Source organism: Chiroxiphia lanceolata, chromosome 1 (assembly GCF_009829145.1).
Source record: "Chiroxiphia lanceolata isolate bChiLan1 chromosome 1, bChiLan1.pri, whole genome shotgun sequence".
Classification (NCBI taxonomy): domain Eukaryota; kingdom Metazoa; phylum Chordata; class Aves; order Passeriformes; family Pipridae; genus Chiroxiphia; species Chiroxiphia lanceolata.
In genome coordinates, this window is record NC_045637.1 from 117,062,289 (window position 1) to 117,082,625 (window position 20,337).

The 20,337-nt window shown below is 38.6% G+C and overlaps 1 protein-coding gene across 3 annotated transcripts in view; it reads right to left on the reverse strand.

Moving 5' to 3' along the window:
- The window catches only part of LOC116795958 (ubiquitin-conjugating enzyme E2 E2), a 206,148-nt gene that overhangs the window by 13,842 nt on the left and 171,969 nt on the right, over positions 1 to 20,337 (reverse strand). For all 3 annotated transcript variants that reach the window (XM_032706133.1, XM_032706125.1, XM_032706116.1), the window contains exon 5: positions 9,401 to 9,548. In XM_032706133.1, the coding sequence (XP_032562024.1) occupies positions 9,401 to 9,548 (148 nt within the window). The remainder of the gene's footprint in view (positions 1 to 9,400; positions 9,549 to 20,337) is intronic.

Genomic DNA, 20,337 nt, shown 5'->3' on the forward strand with positions numbered 1-20,337 from the left:
GTCTGAACCACTGAGCGATGAGCAGCTACAGGCAGTGTACCTGACTGAGCCAAGTAGTACTGGTTTTCTGCTAGAGAATGACTGTACTCCTTCTAGAGATTATTCTTTGTAGAGTTACAGATACATCAGGTAAAAAAAAAAAAGAACAGGATAAGTGTGACTGGCATCTAGAACTACAGCTAATGACTGTGTCATGCCTTGGATACCACAAAATCCAGATAGCACATTTTATTTTTAAAGACTAATCTCTACCATTCGCTTTCTAAACTACATAAACTCACCAATTTTCTTTAGTAAATAGTTCCAGACACTTTTAAGGAAAAAAATTTATTTAAACAGACTGTAGACTTCTGAAACCATAATAGGGGTTTTAAAACTAAGTATTTCTAAACAATCTTACTACTATAGTTGTGTTAATCTTTTTAACGATGCCTTGTGAGCTTTGAATAACCTAAATCTAAACACACTGAAACCCTCTACGCTCACAAATAATGATCTACCCATAAGGTGTAGTCAAAGTGCAACTAAAAAGAGCAAAGATTTAGGCCGACATCAATAGTAATCCTGATCCAAGCCTCCCCCCCTTGCACACTAATTAGGAGATATTCCATGACATATTTTCCTGAGAACTACTAATGGGATGACAGTTCACAAATGTCTTTTCTGCCGTTATAATAATCCCCACAGTCACGGGTTCACGTTGAGGGAACTTAGTGAACTGATAAGAACAAAATCTTGTAACAGTTTCATCAGCTCTTCATGGCAAAGGAAATTAATTCTATTTCAATGCTTACCCCATGTGCAATTTTCATAATGTGCTGCTGCATTGCTCGCATTTACATCTGTTTAATTTCATGTTTCCAGATCATGTCCACAGAGTTAAAGACACATAGGTGTATGTGTCTGCAAACATTTAAAGACCAGATGTATAGCAAGTGTCTTCCTGGCAGTGCTGAGAGGCTCCTAGTGGGACTTCAGATGTTTAAATCCCACAGGAAGTACTGAAAACCCCGCCAGCTGTCAGCCGTCATCTTTAGGTGCCTAAATGTCTTTAACATATTGGTACTGCGTGTTCAGCTCGGAATATGAGAAACCGTAAGCGATTCAAACTATAGAATAGCAGTTAGGATTGTATACATATTGGAGTACAGCTAGTACAGTGCAATATCTTTTAAAAGGAATGGAAAGAGAAAGCACTGATAAACTACCAAAAATTTGTAAATAACAGCTCTAGATTCTATGATACAATCAGTGCAAATATGTACATATTACACATGTAGCAGGTTCTGCAGAACAGGTAGGGGAACACACAGTATTTAAGCAAGCACTTTCTTGCAAAAAGAACTTGGTCTCAATTGATGGGATTGCTTTGCTTATTGAATTAAGTTGATGGTGGTGGGTTTTTCCCAAGGCAATTCCAACTTTGACTAAGTCATTCTGTACTCACTGAGAGCAGAACAAAATCCATCAGTTTTATGCTGCGTTTTCTTTCATGCTCCTTTAGGACAATTTATTAGGATGGCCTTCATGCAAAACACCCATATGCCCTGCTCCCAGCCCAGCAGCACCAAGACAGCAGAGCAACTGCACACGATGCTTTGTCTTTCCTAAGCCAAAGCCCCTGGAGTGAGCTCATTTCATTTAGAGACAATTCATGTCAGAGATGTAAAAAGGGACAGAAAGTTTATGTTGCAACTTAGAACAAACCAAAAAACACAACTACCTGGATTGATTCCTTGTTGCTCTAACTTTTGTTTACTGTCTCTTACTTGTTGCCATGCTTGAGTGACATGGCATAGAGTATTTTCCTGCTTCAGATACAGAGAAAGCATTTTCCATTGTGCTGAAACAGCTTAGAAACCTGCCTGTTTCCTGACAGAGCACAGTATACAAACTCTGAAGAGAAAAGGGAAAAATCAGCTCCAAGCTAAAGAATATAAATAATCTCAGGCAACAGAGCAATTTCATTGTTTACATGACCCTCTACTGCTTACAAAAAGGATATATGGCAAAATGAGATTATTTTGTTGTATGTCTGATAGCACTGTGTTGTGACATTGCACCTGGCAGCCTGTGGGTGCCAGGAAAGAATCAAAGTAGCAGGGCTCAGCCAGCCTCATAAAACTGGACCAATTAATATTGTTTTGCCAACTTTTAAGTATTTCAGTAATTTTCCAGAATATTAATAACATTTGACACATCTACTCAAATATAGATTAGTACAGGATGAGTATTTCCAATTTTAATGAGTATTTTAATGAGTATTTATAATTTTACTGTCTTCTGTATTTCTTGACAAAAATATTCAAAAAGGAAACAAAATTTCTTTAGAAACCACAACAGAATATACTTGGAGGCAGGAAGGACTAAGAGTGCTTTTTGATACACTGAATAAAGCTATTAAAATGCTAAATGAGAACGAAAAAATCAGATTGGATTCTGAGGCAGTTTCTGATAGTAGCAAAATGTGAAGATTATGGCTTTAAGGAAAAAAACTACAAGAATGAGGAAAATGAGAAGTGGCTCATCCCTTGAACTTGCTGTCATCCAGAGTTTCTAAATCCACTTCACAACTGTGGGTGAGGGGAAAAGAAGGAATGATAATTGGGAAGTCTAAAAAATTGCAGAAGGAACATCTGATGTGCACTGGCACTGACAGAAAGCAGCCTCTGCTATGGGGAAGCACCAGATGAGGAGGAACATTGTACATGCTTCCCGTTAGATAGAGATACATAGAATAACTGAGAGAAAAAAAGATACACCCAGGCTTCTGTGTGGTGAGGGGTACGGACCTGTTCTTCATTACTGGGAGCTGGGTAGCTATTTCAAAGTTTGAACATGGAAGCCAAACAGCAGAGCTGTGACCACAAGTCAGCTGAATTCCCACTCGCAGCCAAATGCTCCAGCATGGAACAGATTTTATTATTACAGCTATGTTACATTTTCCTTTATTAAGCTGCCTTAGATTTATTTTTAAACTTTTTTTTTGGACAGGCTAGAGTTTTTAAATATCTCAGTAATACTGAAAATAGATCTTTTTTACTGGTACAGTGGACATCTATTAGTGTATTAAAATGCACACTGGTGTGGCTGAGGCTGACTGGCTGAAAACCAGGGTGATTCCTGTGGAACCTGATGTGTCAACACACACTCGCTTTGTAAGTGGCTGTGGCAATTTTGGCTCTTAATGCCCCAGTGCCAGAGATGATGAGCCCAAAGCAGTGTCAGGAGAATGGAGTGTGTCAATGGGCATCAAGTCAAAGTCTGGCAGCCTCACTCCAACTTTCAGTGGGAGATGCATTTTCCTGAGAGGGTTCAAGTGAACCTACTGCCCTTTGGCTGGGGTGTGCAGAAGACAATTCCATGGATATAGTACTGAATATTGAGTATTCCAGGTATTCCTGTCAATAGGCAAACTGGTAGAGGTTACAGAATTGCTACAAAAAAGCATTTGGATGAATTTAAATTTCCCAAATACCAACACAGATTCAAAATGTGGAGGTGCTCAAAACTTTCTAGACATCAGATCTACCCATGTTGCACTTGCAAGTATGGACCTTGCCTGGAGCAATTCCAACAGTCAGCTTTGGGGAAGGCTGCTGAAGGCAAACCTGCCAGGGGACAGGGCAGTAGGCATTGCAGCAGGATACCAACTTTCCTCCAAAAATATATACTGCTGGCTGAAAGGGAGAAATTGCTAATTCAGTTCTTTCACTTGCATATTTTCTGACTTAAATCTCCCCACCTACTCCTATTTTGCAAAAGGTTCTGGAAACAGCAGCAATTCCAGCAGCTTTGTAGCAGGGCAAATACTTATCAGTCTTTTAGGGTTTTTATGCTTATGTTGAAAAGTCACCCTCTAAAGTGCTATTTTAGATCCCACTGAGGATCAAAGATATGCATTAAATTACACTACTGAATCCTTTTCTGCAAAGGATGACAGAACTGGGATTTTATATCCGCAGCAGCAACAGTACTGAACCTTGCACACCTTTAGGAAAATGATAAGGGGGGGGGGGAAGAAAAAAGGAAAGAGAAAAAAAAAGAAAGAAAAAACCCCATAATAACTGAATGCCATCTCTACAGTTTCCTAAATACCAGCATTCATGCAGGTGCATGTAAGGGTGTTAATATTTTTTGGCAGAAAATTTAGGCAAACCTGAACATGCCAAACCACATGGATAACTTGTAATTGCAACAGAAAAACAACAATAGTATGTTATCCAAAATTGCCAGTTATACCTACTCTGTGATAAAAACAAAGAAGTTTCTGGGTAAGATAAAGGCAAAACATAAGGATGACTCATATAGAGAAAGCTTAAAAGCATGTCTCATGTCCCTTAGTGAGACATGTAAAGATCCCCATAATCTTAGGATCTTGTTTGACTTTGCTTATCTATGCTTAGATAAATGTAAGTCATTAAAATGCACAGCCACATTACTTCATGTGGGTTAACAAAGCATGAAAACATCTAATAAATTCATGATTCATGGCAGTACTTTGAAAAACAGTACACATACTTCTAACCGAGGTACATTTTATTTGAAAACCACAAGGTATGTTGCAGACTTTCTTAACATAAATAGTCTACTTTTCAGAGGTGCTGAAAAACTGCAACTACTATAAAAATCGATGGGGCTCACACCAAGGTAATGTAGTGTCACTTGTCCAACTCATTTACTCTTATAAGTACAGTTACTGTGAAGATATGCACGCTTCAGTCTCAAACTATGTTGACAGCAAACTCACAGTTTCCGGTAGGTTTAAAAGGCAACAAGAGACAAGCAGCTTTACACTGCTAATATAATATGTCACTGAAGTATCTCAGAGCAGAGTCAGAGCAACCAACTTGACTAGTGCCAACCCCAGTGAAGCGGGTACTGCAGGCAGTTGTTTGTGCATTTCCTTTGTCAGAGATTAATATTCTTTTCTAGCAAAAGCTTATTCTTCCTTTTTTTCCTTTTCCTTTTTCCCCTTTCCTTTTCCTTTTTTCCTTTTCCTTTCTCCACCATTTCATCAAAAAGTAGAAAAACAGGGAGAATGATGGGGCTGGAACAGAAATAACCTTCAGTGGGGCTGAAGTGAGATAGGGACATCCAACAGGGAGCAGTAAATATTTCCACCCGGATGATGGTGATGATGAGCAGGTTTGTCTGTCTAGCTGTGCCTCACACCCCAGTGAACTCTACAAGTCAGGCACATTCAGGAAGGATGACTGCAGTGAGGATGAGCAGGGGAACAGAAAGCTTCTCTTATGGAAGGAGGCTAATAGACACAGGCCTGGTCAGTGTGCAGCAAATAAAGACAAGGAGGAAAGAGGATGGTTCTTCATTAGTACAACCAGGAATGAAAACCAAGAAAATGGTCACTTAAGCTACAGGATAAAAGTTGCTTAAAAACAAGCTGGTATAAAATTCTGTGAGTCAGTTCAGGTTAGGAATCATGCAGAGGTTTTTAAAGAGCAAAGCAAGTGAGGCCCTGTAGAACCCCCCAGCAGTTACTTTGGCTACAGCTGCCAGCCAAGTGTTCAGCCTAACATTTGTGGGAAAGCAATATTGTGGCTGTCCCCTTCTCAGTCTGCCCCTCATGTCCTCTGTCACATCCCCATCGCAGGAGCTCACAGGACAGCCAGCCAGGAGTAGCACCAAAGCATTGGTTCCAGAACATTAACTGATGACCGTGGAACTTGTATGTGGGAAAAATGGTAAGGAGCCAGAGACAGAGGATGAAACCAGAAGGGAAGAGGCTGATGTGAAGGCGATGTTGCCGGCTTCGTTCTGATTTCCTAATCAAGGCTTAGCAGACATGATTTGATGTTAGACTGTTCTGACATCAGGGATAATCAGGCCAGCCAAGTTCAGATCTTGAACATGTGGAGAAGGAAGCCACGCAAAGAACAGTGTTGCAGTGTTTCAATTTATTTCCTCTGAAGCATTTGCAAATGACATTTTTCCTGCGTTGGGAGAACCTTTGGCAGGGCTGGGATGGCAATGACCAATGGAGAACAATAAGCATTCTAACCCAAATCAGCATCACCAGCTCTCTAACTATAAAAAATAATTAATTTGTTTAGCATTTCAAGCTCAGTAAAATACAAAACCTCAGAGGCCATCTGCACTTGAAAGCTCTTTTGGATTAAGGTAGTGTAGGAATTTACACTCCCCGGGTTCCCTTTGCATACTTAAAGTGCAGTTGATTTTTACTCCAAGAAAGACAGGTTTTCGTAACTGAATACATTTTCAAAGTGGGGAGTGTCCACACCTGGAGTTACTCTGAAATAACTAACTACCCACATAGGTAAGCCCTAGCAGCTAACACTGGAAGCATTTTCAGTGCTCAAGCACAGAGTCTGTGAGCAGTCACTCACATACTCAATTTCATATAGATGAATGTATCTATCAGGTTTCATAGGGTTGCTCATGCACATGCCAAAACATTTACAGGACTGGAGCCCTGCTTTGTAGAAAGGGATGTGTGTTGTGCCCTCGAGTACCACCTTATAAAAAAATACTAATCCCCAGATTGGCTGCTAGTGTATCCCACCATCTCTCCCATCTCTCTGATGCCATTCCATTTAGCTCTCTCACACTCCCAGATAATGCACACATGTTCACTCATACACAAACGCTACGGCACCCCTTACCCCCATGAAAAAGTCAGCCAGCTGCTACAAAATTCAGACATTTCATTAACAGAGTTTACTGGATGATACTGCCAAGCAAAATAGAGACAATTAATAATAATCAAGACTGAAGGGTCTGAAACAGCTTATGAGTAAAGGATTGTATTAGTTGTTTAAAAAGGACAAACTCGCTCCTGCCTGGAGTGATAGGGAACAAAGGGCAGTGATGTATAACCAGTGAGGAAAGAGACTCTCTCTGTGGCTTTTGTAGATTACTGTGTGAATGACAGGAGAGGCAGGAGCAAATACCTCTTTTCATTTGCTCAGCCTGCTGGAGAAGAATAGCAGCTCTTGCCAATGAAGCTGCAGCTGTGCTCCAGCTCCGTTTAATCACTGTGTATGACTGAGGGTTAATTAGCTGCCATTCTTACTCCTATTTGTTGTTCTAATGAAGATTTGCATAAATGTAAGAGCAGGGGGTAACTGATACTTGATTCTTCCCTTCAGAGAGGCCAGGGGTGGAACACTTGCCCATCCTAAGTGTTTATGTTTGTGGGAGATTCAGTGTTGCCTTTCCATTTGACCTGATCTGCTTCTGGCTGATGAATGGTAAAAAAAGAGTTCAAAGTTGCTTATCAAATAGAGACCCCTGTTGTGTTTCTGCCTTTAGAAAGGACAGAGGGATTAGAAAATTACTCCCAGCTGACAGAGAGGAAAATACATATATGCATGTTTCTGTACCTACATATGTACATATACATCATATATTTTAGTGATCTATCTATCAGTGATCTATCTATCTATCTATCTATCTATCCATCCATCCATCCATCCACTCATTTAATGGCACATAACCAATCATTTTTAAATGATAAAATATCATAAAAACTGTAGTACAGTACAGTACAGTAGTACAACTGTAACATATTAGGCAATAGGATGAAAAGTAAGGACTTGTAGATTTTTGCAAGCTTTCTGTTGTAAGTCACTAACATTCAAAGTTCACTTTTTTAATAAAAAAAGTATCTATCATGAAAGAGGAGATCTCCAAGGAAGGCAAAAATGACTCAACAGTTCACATATACCTGCCATCAGTGCCTTGTGAGAGGGCACCATGGAACTTAAGAAATTGCACTCATTCCTCAAAAAATCAAAGGAAAATTTTAACATGAAGCAGTGACAAAATCCAAAACTACTTCATAATTAAAGAGAAGATTTGAAAATGAAAGATCATAAAATTCTTTTATTTACCATGGTCAGGACAATGCTTACGGCGGGTAACTGAAAGAAGCTAAATGGAAGAACTTACCATTTTTAGTATGTTAACTTCTTGCATATGATACTATAGTATAGGTAAGTGTTTTCAGTATTCCTCTTACACACTGGGTCTGCTAAAACTGTTGTTTAGCAGCATTGGTGAGGATTTAAGAAAAAGATTGAGAAGGCAGAAGTAGCCTTCTAAATTTCCAATCACTGCTGGAAAACGTCCAACTTTCAAGATGACTGTATCCCTCCTAAGAGAGATGATCACCACAGAGCACACACTTATTGCCAGTTTCTCAATCCCACCAGCTTTGCAGTGGCTCTAGCTATTTACCTGGTCTCTAAGACACATGAGCAAATACTAATTTGCTTTTCTTTACACTTCTGTCATGAATCCGCCTGACTACCTACACAGGCACCTCTGCATATTTTGGGGTAGACACTACTAGAAATCAGTCTTTCAGAGATGTAAGCAAGCGAGCATTCAATACTCCTGAAATAAATATGCCTAAAATGGTAACACTTTATCACTCCAGCTCTTAGCTAGAAGGAACACCATAGGTTTTAAGCTTATATACAGTTAGAAATGCACATGAAAATAAAACCAGTCAAATGCATTTCTGCACATTCTCACCTTATTTTGAGTCTTGAAATATTTCAATATTCTATTACAGCTTTTGATTCAGCCCCTGATTACACCAGAATCTCATATTCTGTCTTTTTCAAAGCAATTTTTAGCCCTTTGGGCAAATTAGAATGAATATTGAAGTGTACAATAAAAATAAACTAGAAACAACCCTCATGACATATAAACAGATCACTTAATTTTCCTTCAATGTTTCTTTAATAATTTCTACATATTACGATTTTCCAAGGCTACAGTCAGAATTATCCATTGGTAAATAGGGTAAGAGAAAGTGGAAATTACAGATCTAGTGGTCAATGGCAAAAAACAAACAAAAGAACTGAGGGGAGAGGTTAAGTGCTGTGCTAGTTAATAAGAATGACAGCTTGCTTTGAATACTCATACTGACTGCCCAAGATATTGAATAAACCTCATTTAAACTAATTTTCATTATTTGTAGAGTCTGTGTCAGGCATCTATCATTGTCAGTACTATTAATATTCTTTCCAGAGACCATATTATCAGCATTTTTAAAGGAAAGCTTTCCTTTTCAATATTTATTAACTCATTAATATTTCTTGGTAGTAATATCCTGGTAGTAATATCCAAATTAGTGCATACTAAGGTATTTTTTACTGATTAAACTTTCTGAATCAAAAGATTTTTATTCTCCAGTACTAAAAATGCACTTGAGCTCCTGGAATTTTGCTTGCTTTCTTTACTGTTTACATGAATGGCACACATGGTCTTATTTCTATGAATGGCACTTAAAATCTACATTTTTGTCTTTTTTCAGTAGGTTCAGTAAACCAGAGCACTGACCACATCCTAGGAGCTGATCAAATATGAACTGTGAATAAACATGAATATGAAAGTTAATTTGTCTTACCCGGGTTGCAGTCTGTGAGGAGGGAGCAGATGGAGAGGAGAACTTTAGAAATGGTTAATGCTGGACTCCAGTTGTCTTTTAAAATGTCCAGGCAGATGACGCCTTGGCTGTTAATGTTACAGTGGTAGATCCTTGTCCGGAATGTTACCTAGAAAGGACAGTGTGTCTAAGTACAACAGTGTTCAAGTCAAAGATTACACAGTTATCAATCAATTAAAAAATCATAAGAACTAACATTTTTCTTTCCTGGTTGAAATGAGAGTATGCTGCTACTTTCAGTCAAAAACTGGGCAAGATAAAATAAAGATAATAAAGTCTGTCTGTTGCACCTCTGGCCAGCACTGGAACTGGTTTGTGCAAGATGAGAATGGGACACATTTCCTGAGCTTCCCCTTGCCTTGGTCTCATCAATCACACTATTTTTGTATGGGGCCAGAAAAACCTGTTCCACCCCCTGATCTGGACAACATTCATAATTCAGGTCCACTGCTCCTTCATGCTTTGAAGGGAGCCAGAAGACAGATTCTTCTGCTGTCTTCATCTGTTCATCATTTGACCCAAACCTTAAGCTGGAAAAAAAGGGTGAAGGCATCACATCAATGACTCCTGAAAAAGATGAAGTGAAACATTTTTGAGAAAGGCTGCTCAAATAAAATGCTTTTATTTCCAAATTTTAAGTTACAGTTGTACCAGTAGAACAACTTCTAGGGTTTTTCGGTAGTTGATTTTGAGGCTTTCTGTATTCATTTTATATTGTCTCCCAGGAGATCCTATACATAACAAAGCAAAGAGGAGAGCACTTCTTTTAGCCTAGAATGATGTCCTTCTGCTTCAAGTTGAAGATACAGGCCTTTTCTTTCAAAAGAAGCTTAGCTAAGAAAGTTCACTTCAGAATAAATAGTGGGGTTACTGGATAAGGAGGGACAATAAGAAAAAACCACCTCTTGGAGGTCATCAAGGACTAATTTATCCATCAGTTCTACCCAAACGACAAGTCAAACTAGATGGTTTCAGTGATGAGTTCACAGAACCTAAAATCAAGATGTACATTTTTAGGGGTCTACTCATCAGCAATAACCCTGTCAACAGAGGGGCTGATTAGGCAGGAGACAGCAGCAGGCAAAGCACACCCTGACTTAGGAAAGCCATGCTCCTTCAATAGAGTTGGACAGTGCTAATAACTGGGAGTGCTTACACACCCGTCCCTGCTCTACCACACCGATAAACCTGCATCTGGAGAGTAATGGAAATTGATGACAGGGATGCTCCTGTTCTGATTTTCTTCAATATCAGAGATCTCAGAGGGATTGAGATCAGGCCACTTAGCAGTAAGCAGAAGAGAGAATACAAGTGAAATTACCCAGTATCTGGTTTATTTCTATTAAAAAAAATCATTCTCTAACACACTGAAAAATTCTGTCCCTTTGGATTAAACCAAGAAGCTTTGACAAAATAATGGAAAGAAAAGGTAATAGATTTATGGTATTAAAACACTGCATTCAACAAGAAATACTTCTTCTCATAAGTACTTTTCCACATAAATTTGGGAAAGCACTTTTGGATGCACTGTCATGCATCAGTTAGTTCTATACCAAGGACCCCCCAAAAAGCAAGTTCATCAGTTTTTAAACTGTGTCTAAAGGTATTGCTAATTAATAGGATAATTTCACAGTCTGCCACTCCATATCCTACATATTTATAGGTTCTTTCCTTTTTTCCCCTACACTTGTGGTTTTGCTTCTTGTCTTACAGCCTAAGTGCTTCACTTCTGGGACTTTCATGAGAATTCAAAATATTTCTGGCACAGTGATCTGAATTAATCAAAATGCTCTGGCCAGATGATCTATTTTTTCCTCCTCATTAGGAGGTCAAGCACATTCAGCATTTGGTGTGAAGGAAGTCTCCTGCAAAATCAAGAAAATTATTTATTTAAATAAAAATTATTATCGAGTGATAAAATGAAATGTTTGTCTACAAAGGGAAGCTATTTTGAACAATGAAGGTTACAAATACACAAAAGCGGTAAACTACCTTACACACAACCTGCATGTCACAAATGTCCATAAAGGGAGCTGGTGTGCAGGAGCATCCTGTGAATTGCAGGTCAGTGCTCATAAAGCCCACAGTCAGGTTAACTCCAGGTACTCATACTCCAGTTAGAAGTGAATCAGGAAATGCTTCCTAGCAGGATGCCCCATGACTAAGCAAACTTCAGCATCTGCTTAATTTTAAGTATTCTATGCTTACTTTTCAGTACAGTGTTGGAATAAAGTTTTTGCTTAATTCTTTTACCTGAGCAAAGGTGCTTTCCTATACTTCCTTGATGAAAAATTTGAGGACTTTATTTAGTGGCATCTAAATACACTTGGTAAAAAGATATATGTGGTCTCACTGAATGTGGGGGAAACACACCGAACCCATTACACAGATTAAATTATACCCTCTGAATTATTTATAGACAGGTCAGTCTGAGTTTGTAACATGCTTAAGGGAAGGTCATCAATTTGAGCCTGCATTTTAACATGTAACTGTTTAGCCATCAGCTGAGAGGACAGACACATTGCCACATGTTCCTGCCTCAGCTACTTTTGAAGCACTGAAGCAAGGACATTGGGAATTTGGCAGGATTCAGAGAGCCACTGAGATGAATGGACGTAGTTCATGTCTTTCATAACCTGTTCAACACTCCATTGCCATTCAGACTACCTGGTGTATAAATGTAAATGGGACTACATCTGTTTGCAGTTGGAAGGCTACTTTTAGAAAATGCTTAGACCTGAAATGTAGCATTTTTTTACTATGAGCACATATTAAACCCGTGACATTGAGAAAGATAAGGCTTGCAGCTTACCACTGACAAAAATATCACTGATTAGCCAAACATACCAGTGCACTTCAAAATGCCTGCCTAAGACAGAGGCATTTTTAATGTTTAAATAATCAATTTATGAATTGATAATTATGATGTTATATTTTATTAATTAATTTTAATATTGAAAAAATAAATTCAATTAATTAATAAAAAGAATCACAGTTTTCGGAATTTCAAAAGAAGCTGTATTAATGAGAGCCTTAATATGCTGGAAACTGTGGACTGAAGGTGGCAGGTAATGGAGTTCTTACCCTAAGGTATTAGAGTACAACTGGAATGACACATTGCTTTCCTCATCCAGGTGTTGCCTCAAATTGCTGATAATGTGGGAAATGCTGACATGTAACCTTCTGGATGTTGTGTTTACCATATCTACCTTTTAAGGTTATGCAGGGTCACTCCTATTATACGCATAGAGAGAAACCAAGTGATAATGTCATTCCAAGGGAACTTCATTTTCTTTATTATGGTCATATTTTTACCTTTGATGTCACTTAAATGTTTCCTCTAAACAGTGCAGTCTAATTCTATTTATCCCCTAATGAAAACACCTAAACAATCCCATGCAGGGGCTCAAGGGAGTGTGTGGTTGTACAGGCAGAGTTATCCTCAGACAGTTGAAGGGTAGAGGAGTAATTATGGGGGTTTTTTTGAACAGTAAGTGTCCTCTATGGATCTATTTTCTTTGATTCTGGAATTTAGAAGAGGGTACCTGATTTTTGTTGAATAAAAGTGTAGGTCGGAAAAATGCGGATTATGGGAAATAGGGAAAAATCGGACTAGCTACCTTCTGAAAACTGTAAGAGTACTATACACAAGCTTTTGACAGGTAATGATAAGGAATTCATATTCAATCAGTTTTGAAGAAAAACAATAATAAACTCATCTGTTTTTCCACTGCTGAATGCCAAACCCTTCTAAATACCGTAAATCAGAATAAAACAGATAAAACCCCCCTTTATATACTCTCTTAAAAGAAAATGAGGTTATCTATTCAAAATGGGGAGAAAAATTATCAGAGAGAAGAAAAAGGACATGAAAAGCTATGTCTGGCTGTTCATTGAATAAGTTTTAGGACTGAAAAAGACTTTATAAAGCTTGGGAAGAGGGAATTAAGATGGATTTTAGTTGAGTGATTGGAGGCAACTGGTTGAAGGCAATATAAATAATTTCTGGATATTGAACACCCGTTTTCCAGTATAAGGTAGTCTTAAAATAACTTACTATCTCTCTTTTGGACTGAATGTTCCTCTGTGAGGTCTAAACCCAAGCAGCCACTGTGGTGCTGGCATCCATGTATGTGATTTGCTTAACCTTCACTGTGAGATTCAGAGAGGCACATAGAGGCACTGCAGCTCTGCAAGGGCTGATCCCTCAAACACATCACACACACTTCCAGACTTCACTGAATTCAGTTGCAACTTTCTTTAGAAACATATCAGAGGAAGAAATGATTCTCCAGTGTTGCTTATTAGCATGCAAGGGGTTACAATGTGCGCTCAAGAATTGTCTTCTTCAGCCTTTTTGGGTTCAAAGCCTCACCTCCTGTTTCTCATTCCTCCCACTGGAGCCTGGTGACTGTGTAGGGAGAGATGAAAGATTCCCAGAGCCAACAGGAAAATAAACAAAACTAACCCCCTTTTGCTTGGCCAACACTGGAAGCAGAGCTGGGATCCCAGGGCTCTCAATCCCACGGTTTTGGAAAGTTCCTTTCAAGTCCTTTCATTTCTTACAAGGATGGAATCCTGCATGCCTGCCTGAGATGAAACTTCTGTCTTCCTTAAATATTCCCCTGGAGTTCTGTTTTAATAAAACAGCAGTGGCACTACCTGAAGTGGAAGAAGTTGTACTGCATACAGAAAAGGTTATATATGTATTAAAAAATATGATGCCATTTATGATGATGTTCATGAAGCTCAGGAGGGAGTAAATCATTCCCATCTCAGTTTGTCAGACTTTATGAGCAATACATTTGTCTGCTCAAACAGTAAAAACAAGATCAGGGCTACACTCTTTAGCCATATGAGAAAAATACTCTAAAACAACCTAAATGAAAAATATCTATAGTTCTGAGTGAGACAATGTTCATGCAATAACCTTTACATTAATTAGCATCCTTTAATTTCTTACAGAGTGCACTTCATTTTATCTACACCCAGCACTGAGGCCAGCTTTCTAAGACAGGGTGGACCATCTCTGGTTTTAAGTACAGATTTGTAGCATGCACATGAACAATTCCTGAGACACTTGATGATTAACACAAGAAGTGCATAATAATAAATGACTGGCCATATGATGCTCACTATTAAAGAATACAATTTAAATTCACACCAGGAAATAAAATTTCATCCAATTGTTAAAACACTTCCTTACATCTAATTTTGGTAGGTTTTCAAAAGTTATAATTTATTTTATTTGGACAATATAAGGACAATATTTGGCATCTGCATTAGCAGGAAATAATAAACTGTGATTACTTTTGCTTGACCTACAGAAAAGTCTGGTATGCAAAGTATGCTGTGTTTCTCTGGCAAAATGCACCAATGCATCAGTAGCCAAAAGTGATAACAGTTTAAAAGGATGTAGTAGCATCCGCGTGAGTTGACCTTTATATTACTGAAAATCAATAAGTGTGCAATATGAGTAATTATTCATTATATTTATGGTAATTATGGAGCTAAATAACTACTTGCACTGTCTCATTGAACAGACTCTTGCAGGGGAAAAAAATTGAATAAGCACAGCAACACTAAGTATCTTCATTATATAAATGCACTCCTTTTGAACACAGATTTAACAGCAGAAAAAGTTAAAAGGGACCTTGATAATCTTTGATATATCCAAGAGCGCAAATAAAAATTGTCTTAAACTGTACAAACTTTTCTAAAAACAAAGGAAGAGAAGAAGAGAACAAGGGTCAGTCAGAATAGAAACAAGATTTAAGATGCCAAGCATCAAAAGCTTTCTCCAACAAAGTCACTTTGACTTTTTATAAAATGATTTTCATATAATCAGCATAATCTTTCTTGCAATTAATAGTTCCATACGGAAAGTCAGCAAAAAAGTTCTTCTGTAGAGAGTGCATTTTTTAAAGATTTACTAGTCATTTAACTTTTATAAAATAAATTCACCCTTCTGAAGTTTAAAGCATGCAGGCTGTATTGCCCTAGATGCACACCTCTCTGAGCTCACCAGAGTGCTCCTTCCTGTTGCTCTTGAGCGGGCAGGTTGTGGCAGGCACTTCAGGACCTATATTTTATTCTAAGAAACATGGGCCTTTTTTTACCTTACCCAATTTTAACAGCCTTTGAGTATTTAGGTACTCCCCACATGAGAAGTCCTAGGCAGACTGACCTCAGAGGACAAGAAATAACATTGACATATGATGTATTTTTAGATCACGTGGATTTGATACAGCAGAATTATGTAGCTTCTGAAACATCCAATAGACAACACAAGTTGTCTTTTGAAAATATATTTGACAAGCAGCATGCAAACCACTGCTGCAAGGCAGAAGATATTCCCTCTAAAGGCCTTTTTGAGGAGCTTCATGTACTGGGTATTCATAGGAAATAGGAAGAAATGGTGAACCACCTCAGTTTTGGTGAGGGAAACCAGGAAGAGTTCAGCTGGATAGAGCCAATTTAATCAAGACTAAATAAATCAGAAGAAACTAGTGATATAAATTAGTACATTAAAAACAGAGTGAATAAGAAGGCTATTCATTAGAAGAGTCATTGGCAATTCAATTTGCCAATTACTAGAAGAATTATCAGATAAATGAATTTAAAGGAAATCTCAGAGATTTACATGGCACTGCCTTATCAAATGCCTTTTGCATTTATTCACAATAAAATGTAGTTATTGATTCTCTCTTCAGACTAATATATTTCTGCTTGCATCTCCATCCTCCACATTAAATCTCTGTGATTCTGTCATTCTGAGAGATATTGAAAGTTTCTTACACAGCCACCTGAGTTTGACCTGTCCCAAGCCCTGTAGCACTGCATGCTGCCCTATAGGTTCAGTGCTCCCTGAAGATATCGTAGACTCATACAATGGTTTGGGTTAGAAGGGACCTTAAAGATCACCTAATTCCAATCCCCTGCCATGGGAAGGGACACCTTCCATGAGACCAGGTTGCTCAAAGCCCTATCCAACCTGCCCTTCAACACTTCCAGGGATGGGGCATCTCAGGGATGGGACCTGTGGAACAAACTGTTTTACTGCAGGTGGTGCAAGCATGTAAACCACGCTCTGCAGTTCACATGCCTGGGAAGAGTAGGATTCAGGCCGATACTGCTGGCTCTGACAATGGTCTGCTGGTGGTAGGTTGTCCATCTCTCCCTCTCAAAGACGCCTGTGCATCTGATTTCTGCCTGCAAACACCCGAAGACTTCACTTGCTGGGAAAACCTGCCAACTCCATTTATTGTCATGGATGAAGGATTCACGGGCTGCTCTCAGCAAGAAGATGTAAATAGAAAGGCTGGGCGAGGAGAACAAGGGAGCATGGAGGCACAGCAAAGGGGCCGGGGGAGGCAGTGGTGTGGGAATGCACCAGGCGAGGAACCGCCAGACCATCAGGAGGAGGAGGATGGGGAGGGCAGGAGGCAGTTGAAAAAAGCTGTGAGCATCACAGCATGGCACTGAGAACTAATGTGATGTGACAGAGGCTATGAGAGAGGTATGACGAGGCAAATGAATGTAAGGGATAACAGTGATAGGAGGCCACTGCATTTGAAGGCTGGTCTTATGATGGTAATATCTATCTGGGACGGGGGGCAAGAGGAGATAGACTGAAGCCCTGCCTGCACCAACATTGCAGAGATGTTAAAAAGGGATGATCAAATAGGCTGCACTTAAGGCTATTCTGAGTTTGAGAGCTTCAAGTGTAAATTGTATTAATAGTGATACATGCAATTTAAAGTGTGTGTCTGCCTTGCAAAGTTCATTTTAACAATTCAGATTAGAAATACCAAGAAATGCTTATTTTTTTGCATCTACTCTTGTAAGCACTGCTTTTCTATTACACTGCAGATAAAAGTGTCCTTAACAGCTAATCACATGCAAAAAAAGTATGAAAATGTAGAGTAGAAGCCAGGAACAAAAAGAATTACCCCTCAAACATGAGGCTGAACCTTTGAAATAGATAGAAAGTGTCTACCACAGGAGAAAGATTCCACATAATGATATTTAGTGCACAGAAATTAGTGCTATATGACAATTATGTATAAAAAAAGAAGAGATGTTTAATATTGCCATTAAGATCAGATTCTATACACACTATGCACTATATTTACAAAGGATAAAGGCCTCCCTTGCAGTCCAATAGCTGATTTAAACCAGCTAAGCTTTCAAATGCTGAGAATAATTTTTCAGTCAGTCGATAGACACATGAGATTTACAGAGAGGAAACAGTTTTCTGTTATTTTAATTTTGATTTAGAGGTGATTTAGCACATTGCAGCCTTCAAGTCCTGTGAACCATTTTTCAGTCAGCTGAGATTAAAGTCCCTAGCAAGATTAATTGTAGAGTTGGGATTAAGAGATTTTATAAATCACTCAAATTCAAAAAAAAAGGTTGTACTAGGATAATGATAGATATATCCATATTGTATCAGCTACAGCTAAATTGAATTGACACTGTAATAGACTGAACGTAGTCAAATATGAGAGCAGAAGTTATTAATAAAGATTATTCTTGATGAAAACGCAGACACTACTGCAGTGACAATTCCTGGGGGGAAAGTTCTCTTGAAGAGTATTCATTTTTCTACAAACACCTGTGTGAAAGACCCTGGTATGGCCTCCTGATTTGTCAAGGCTTCCTGCTCCAGAGGGACAGTAGGCAGGATTATGAAATTATCGCCATTCCTTCAATAACTGTAGTGTACATAAAGAGGTGGTGTTAATTTCTAGTGATGGCTAACCTTTAAAGGATCTCAGACAAAAAGTATGCATACTTGCGGAATTCACTGATTTCTTATGAGGACTGAGGACAGAAATTGAGTTGAAATTCTTTCTGTCAGATCAGGCTGACTAAAAGATGTGATACCCTCTACTCATATACACATGTACATATATATACACACACACACATACATGTACACCCACAGATATGCACACACACCCTCCCACAAGTGACATCTCTGCATAGCTATATATCCCATTCAATATCTCAAAGATAGAGAGCTTTCCTCTGCTAAAGCCAAGAGGCGAACTGTCTGAATCCATTAAGGATAAAAGGAAGATAGCAGGAAAAAGAAATCCCAAAAGGTATTTCTAAAAATCAGGTTGAGGGGTCATTAAGGCACTGAAAAAATGTAAGGTTATCTCCTTAGCAGGTCATCTAAGTATTTTTATTAATTTCTTTAAGTGGCTGCTCTGAACAGGGCCCAGCTTTCTCTATTTTTCAGCCCACAGCACTACAAGAGAGATGCTGTATTTTGGGGCTAAAGTGAAACCTCGCCTTGTGACTGAGACTGAAGCCTCAACGGCATCTGGCCTTTAGCAGAAAGTGAGGTCATGTCCAGATCTGTGCCTCGCTTTGCCTGTTCCACACCTTCCTCCTGTCTGGCATCTCATAAAACCAACGTGATACTGAGGATGCAGCTGAGAGGAGAACCGTGATTGTGCAGGCTGCCGCTTTCTTGCTGACTCAGCCAACGAGGTGCTCAGCTAATTTCCGCAGTGCTACAGCAGCTTCCTCACAGTGGAGGTGAGGGAATACTTTTAATTGATTAGAGCGTCCCAGAAAACCTAAGCTAATTTGTCCGTTCTTGGATGAGCTGTTCTAAAAATCATGTTTCCTGGTTGTACAGCTAAACCGGAATTAGCCTGGGCTGGCCCTCCATCACTCCTACTCAAGCTGCATCGGTCACACAGAGATAAACTTCTTGGGGAAAGGACAGCTCCCTCCTCTGCATGAGTGTGCTGCAGTTGTGAGTGAGGCCAAAAGCCATTGATTTATAAGGAAAGCAGACCTGAAATGGTCAGTGGCCCTGACTCAAATAATCTGGAGTCCGGTTTCAAGGCATGAGACAAAGGTGAAATACTGACACAGACTGACTTTAAAGGGGAAAAAATTAGTAGTATGAGAGCAAATTATACTCTGACCTAACACACAGTATATTCTGTGATGGTAATACGCTTATGGCTTAACTTTAGAAAGACATTGACCGGTAGCAACAGACAAAAAGAAAACTATGGATCCACAGGGAAAAGACTTCATGCAGACTGGAAGGGAAACCTGATGGCAGTGATGTGCGGCTATATGAAACTCAGAATGTGAACTGGACTACACAGTATAATTAGAGGATGTAAAGAATAAAGATAGAACTTCAAAATCTTAGGAGGATGTGATGTTGAAGGCTACAAAGGTGTAAAAACTGAAGAAAGACCTAACAGTGAAAGTTTGGATAGATATGTTTTCTTTGTTAAACAAAACCTGAATGAATGGGTAATTCATATTTTTTTACAAGATAAAGACAAAGTAGAAAAGCAAGTTAATTATGTGGAAAAACAAATGAAAATTACTTTATAAATTTCTTAAAAAGAAAACCCAAAATATAGGTAGAATCTTTTCTTCATGTGCAAATGTGCTCTCAGTTTTTAAATTTTATTTTAATTAATGTTTTCCAATTCGCAACAGGGTGCCCAGTAATCAGAACAGGCATTAAAGTGTTTATAGAAGCAATCTGGATCCTTTAGAAAATATTGAGAACTTTGTATAATACAGATCGAACAATGGTTGCACCAGAAATATATTTAATTATAATAATAATAAGATACTATACATTTATCCAAAATACATTTTTAATACATTTTCTTATTTAAAAAATTATTTTACATTCCTCAATGTCCATGTGCAACATACACATGCATGATAACAGAGTGCACAACATCTGGGAATAGAAAAGGAAAAGGTATTGTGGAAATCTTTCTGCTGATTTTAATACACTGTAGATTAGGCCCTTTAACAGTAACTATGTTATATGACATGGGCATTTGTCTTTGGAACCTCAGGCTGGGTCAAGTAACTGAATCTGGCAAATACAGTTTCTG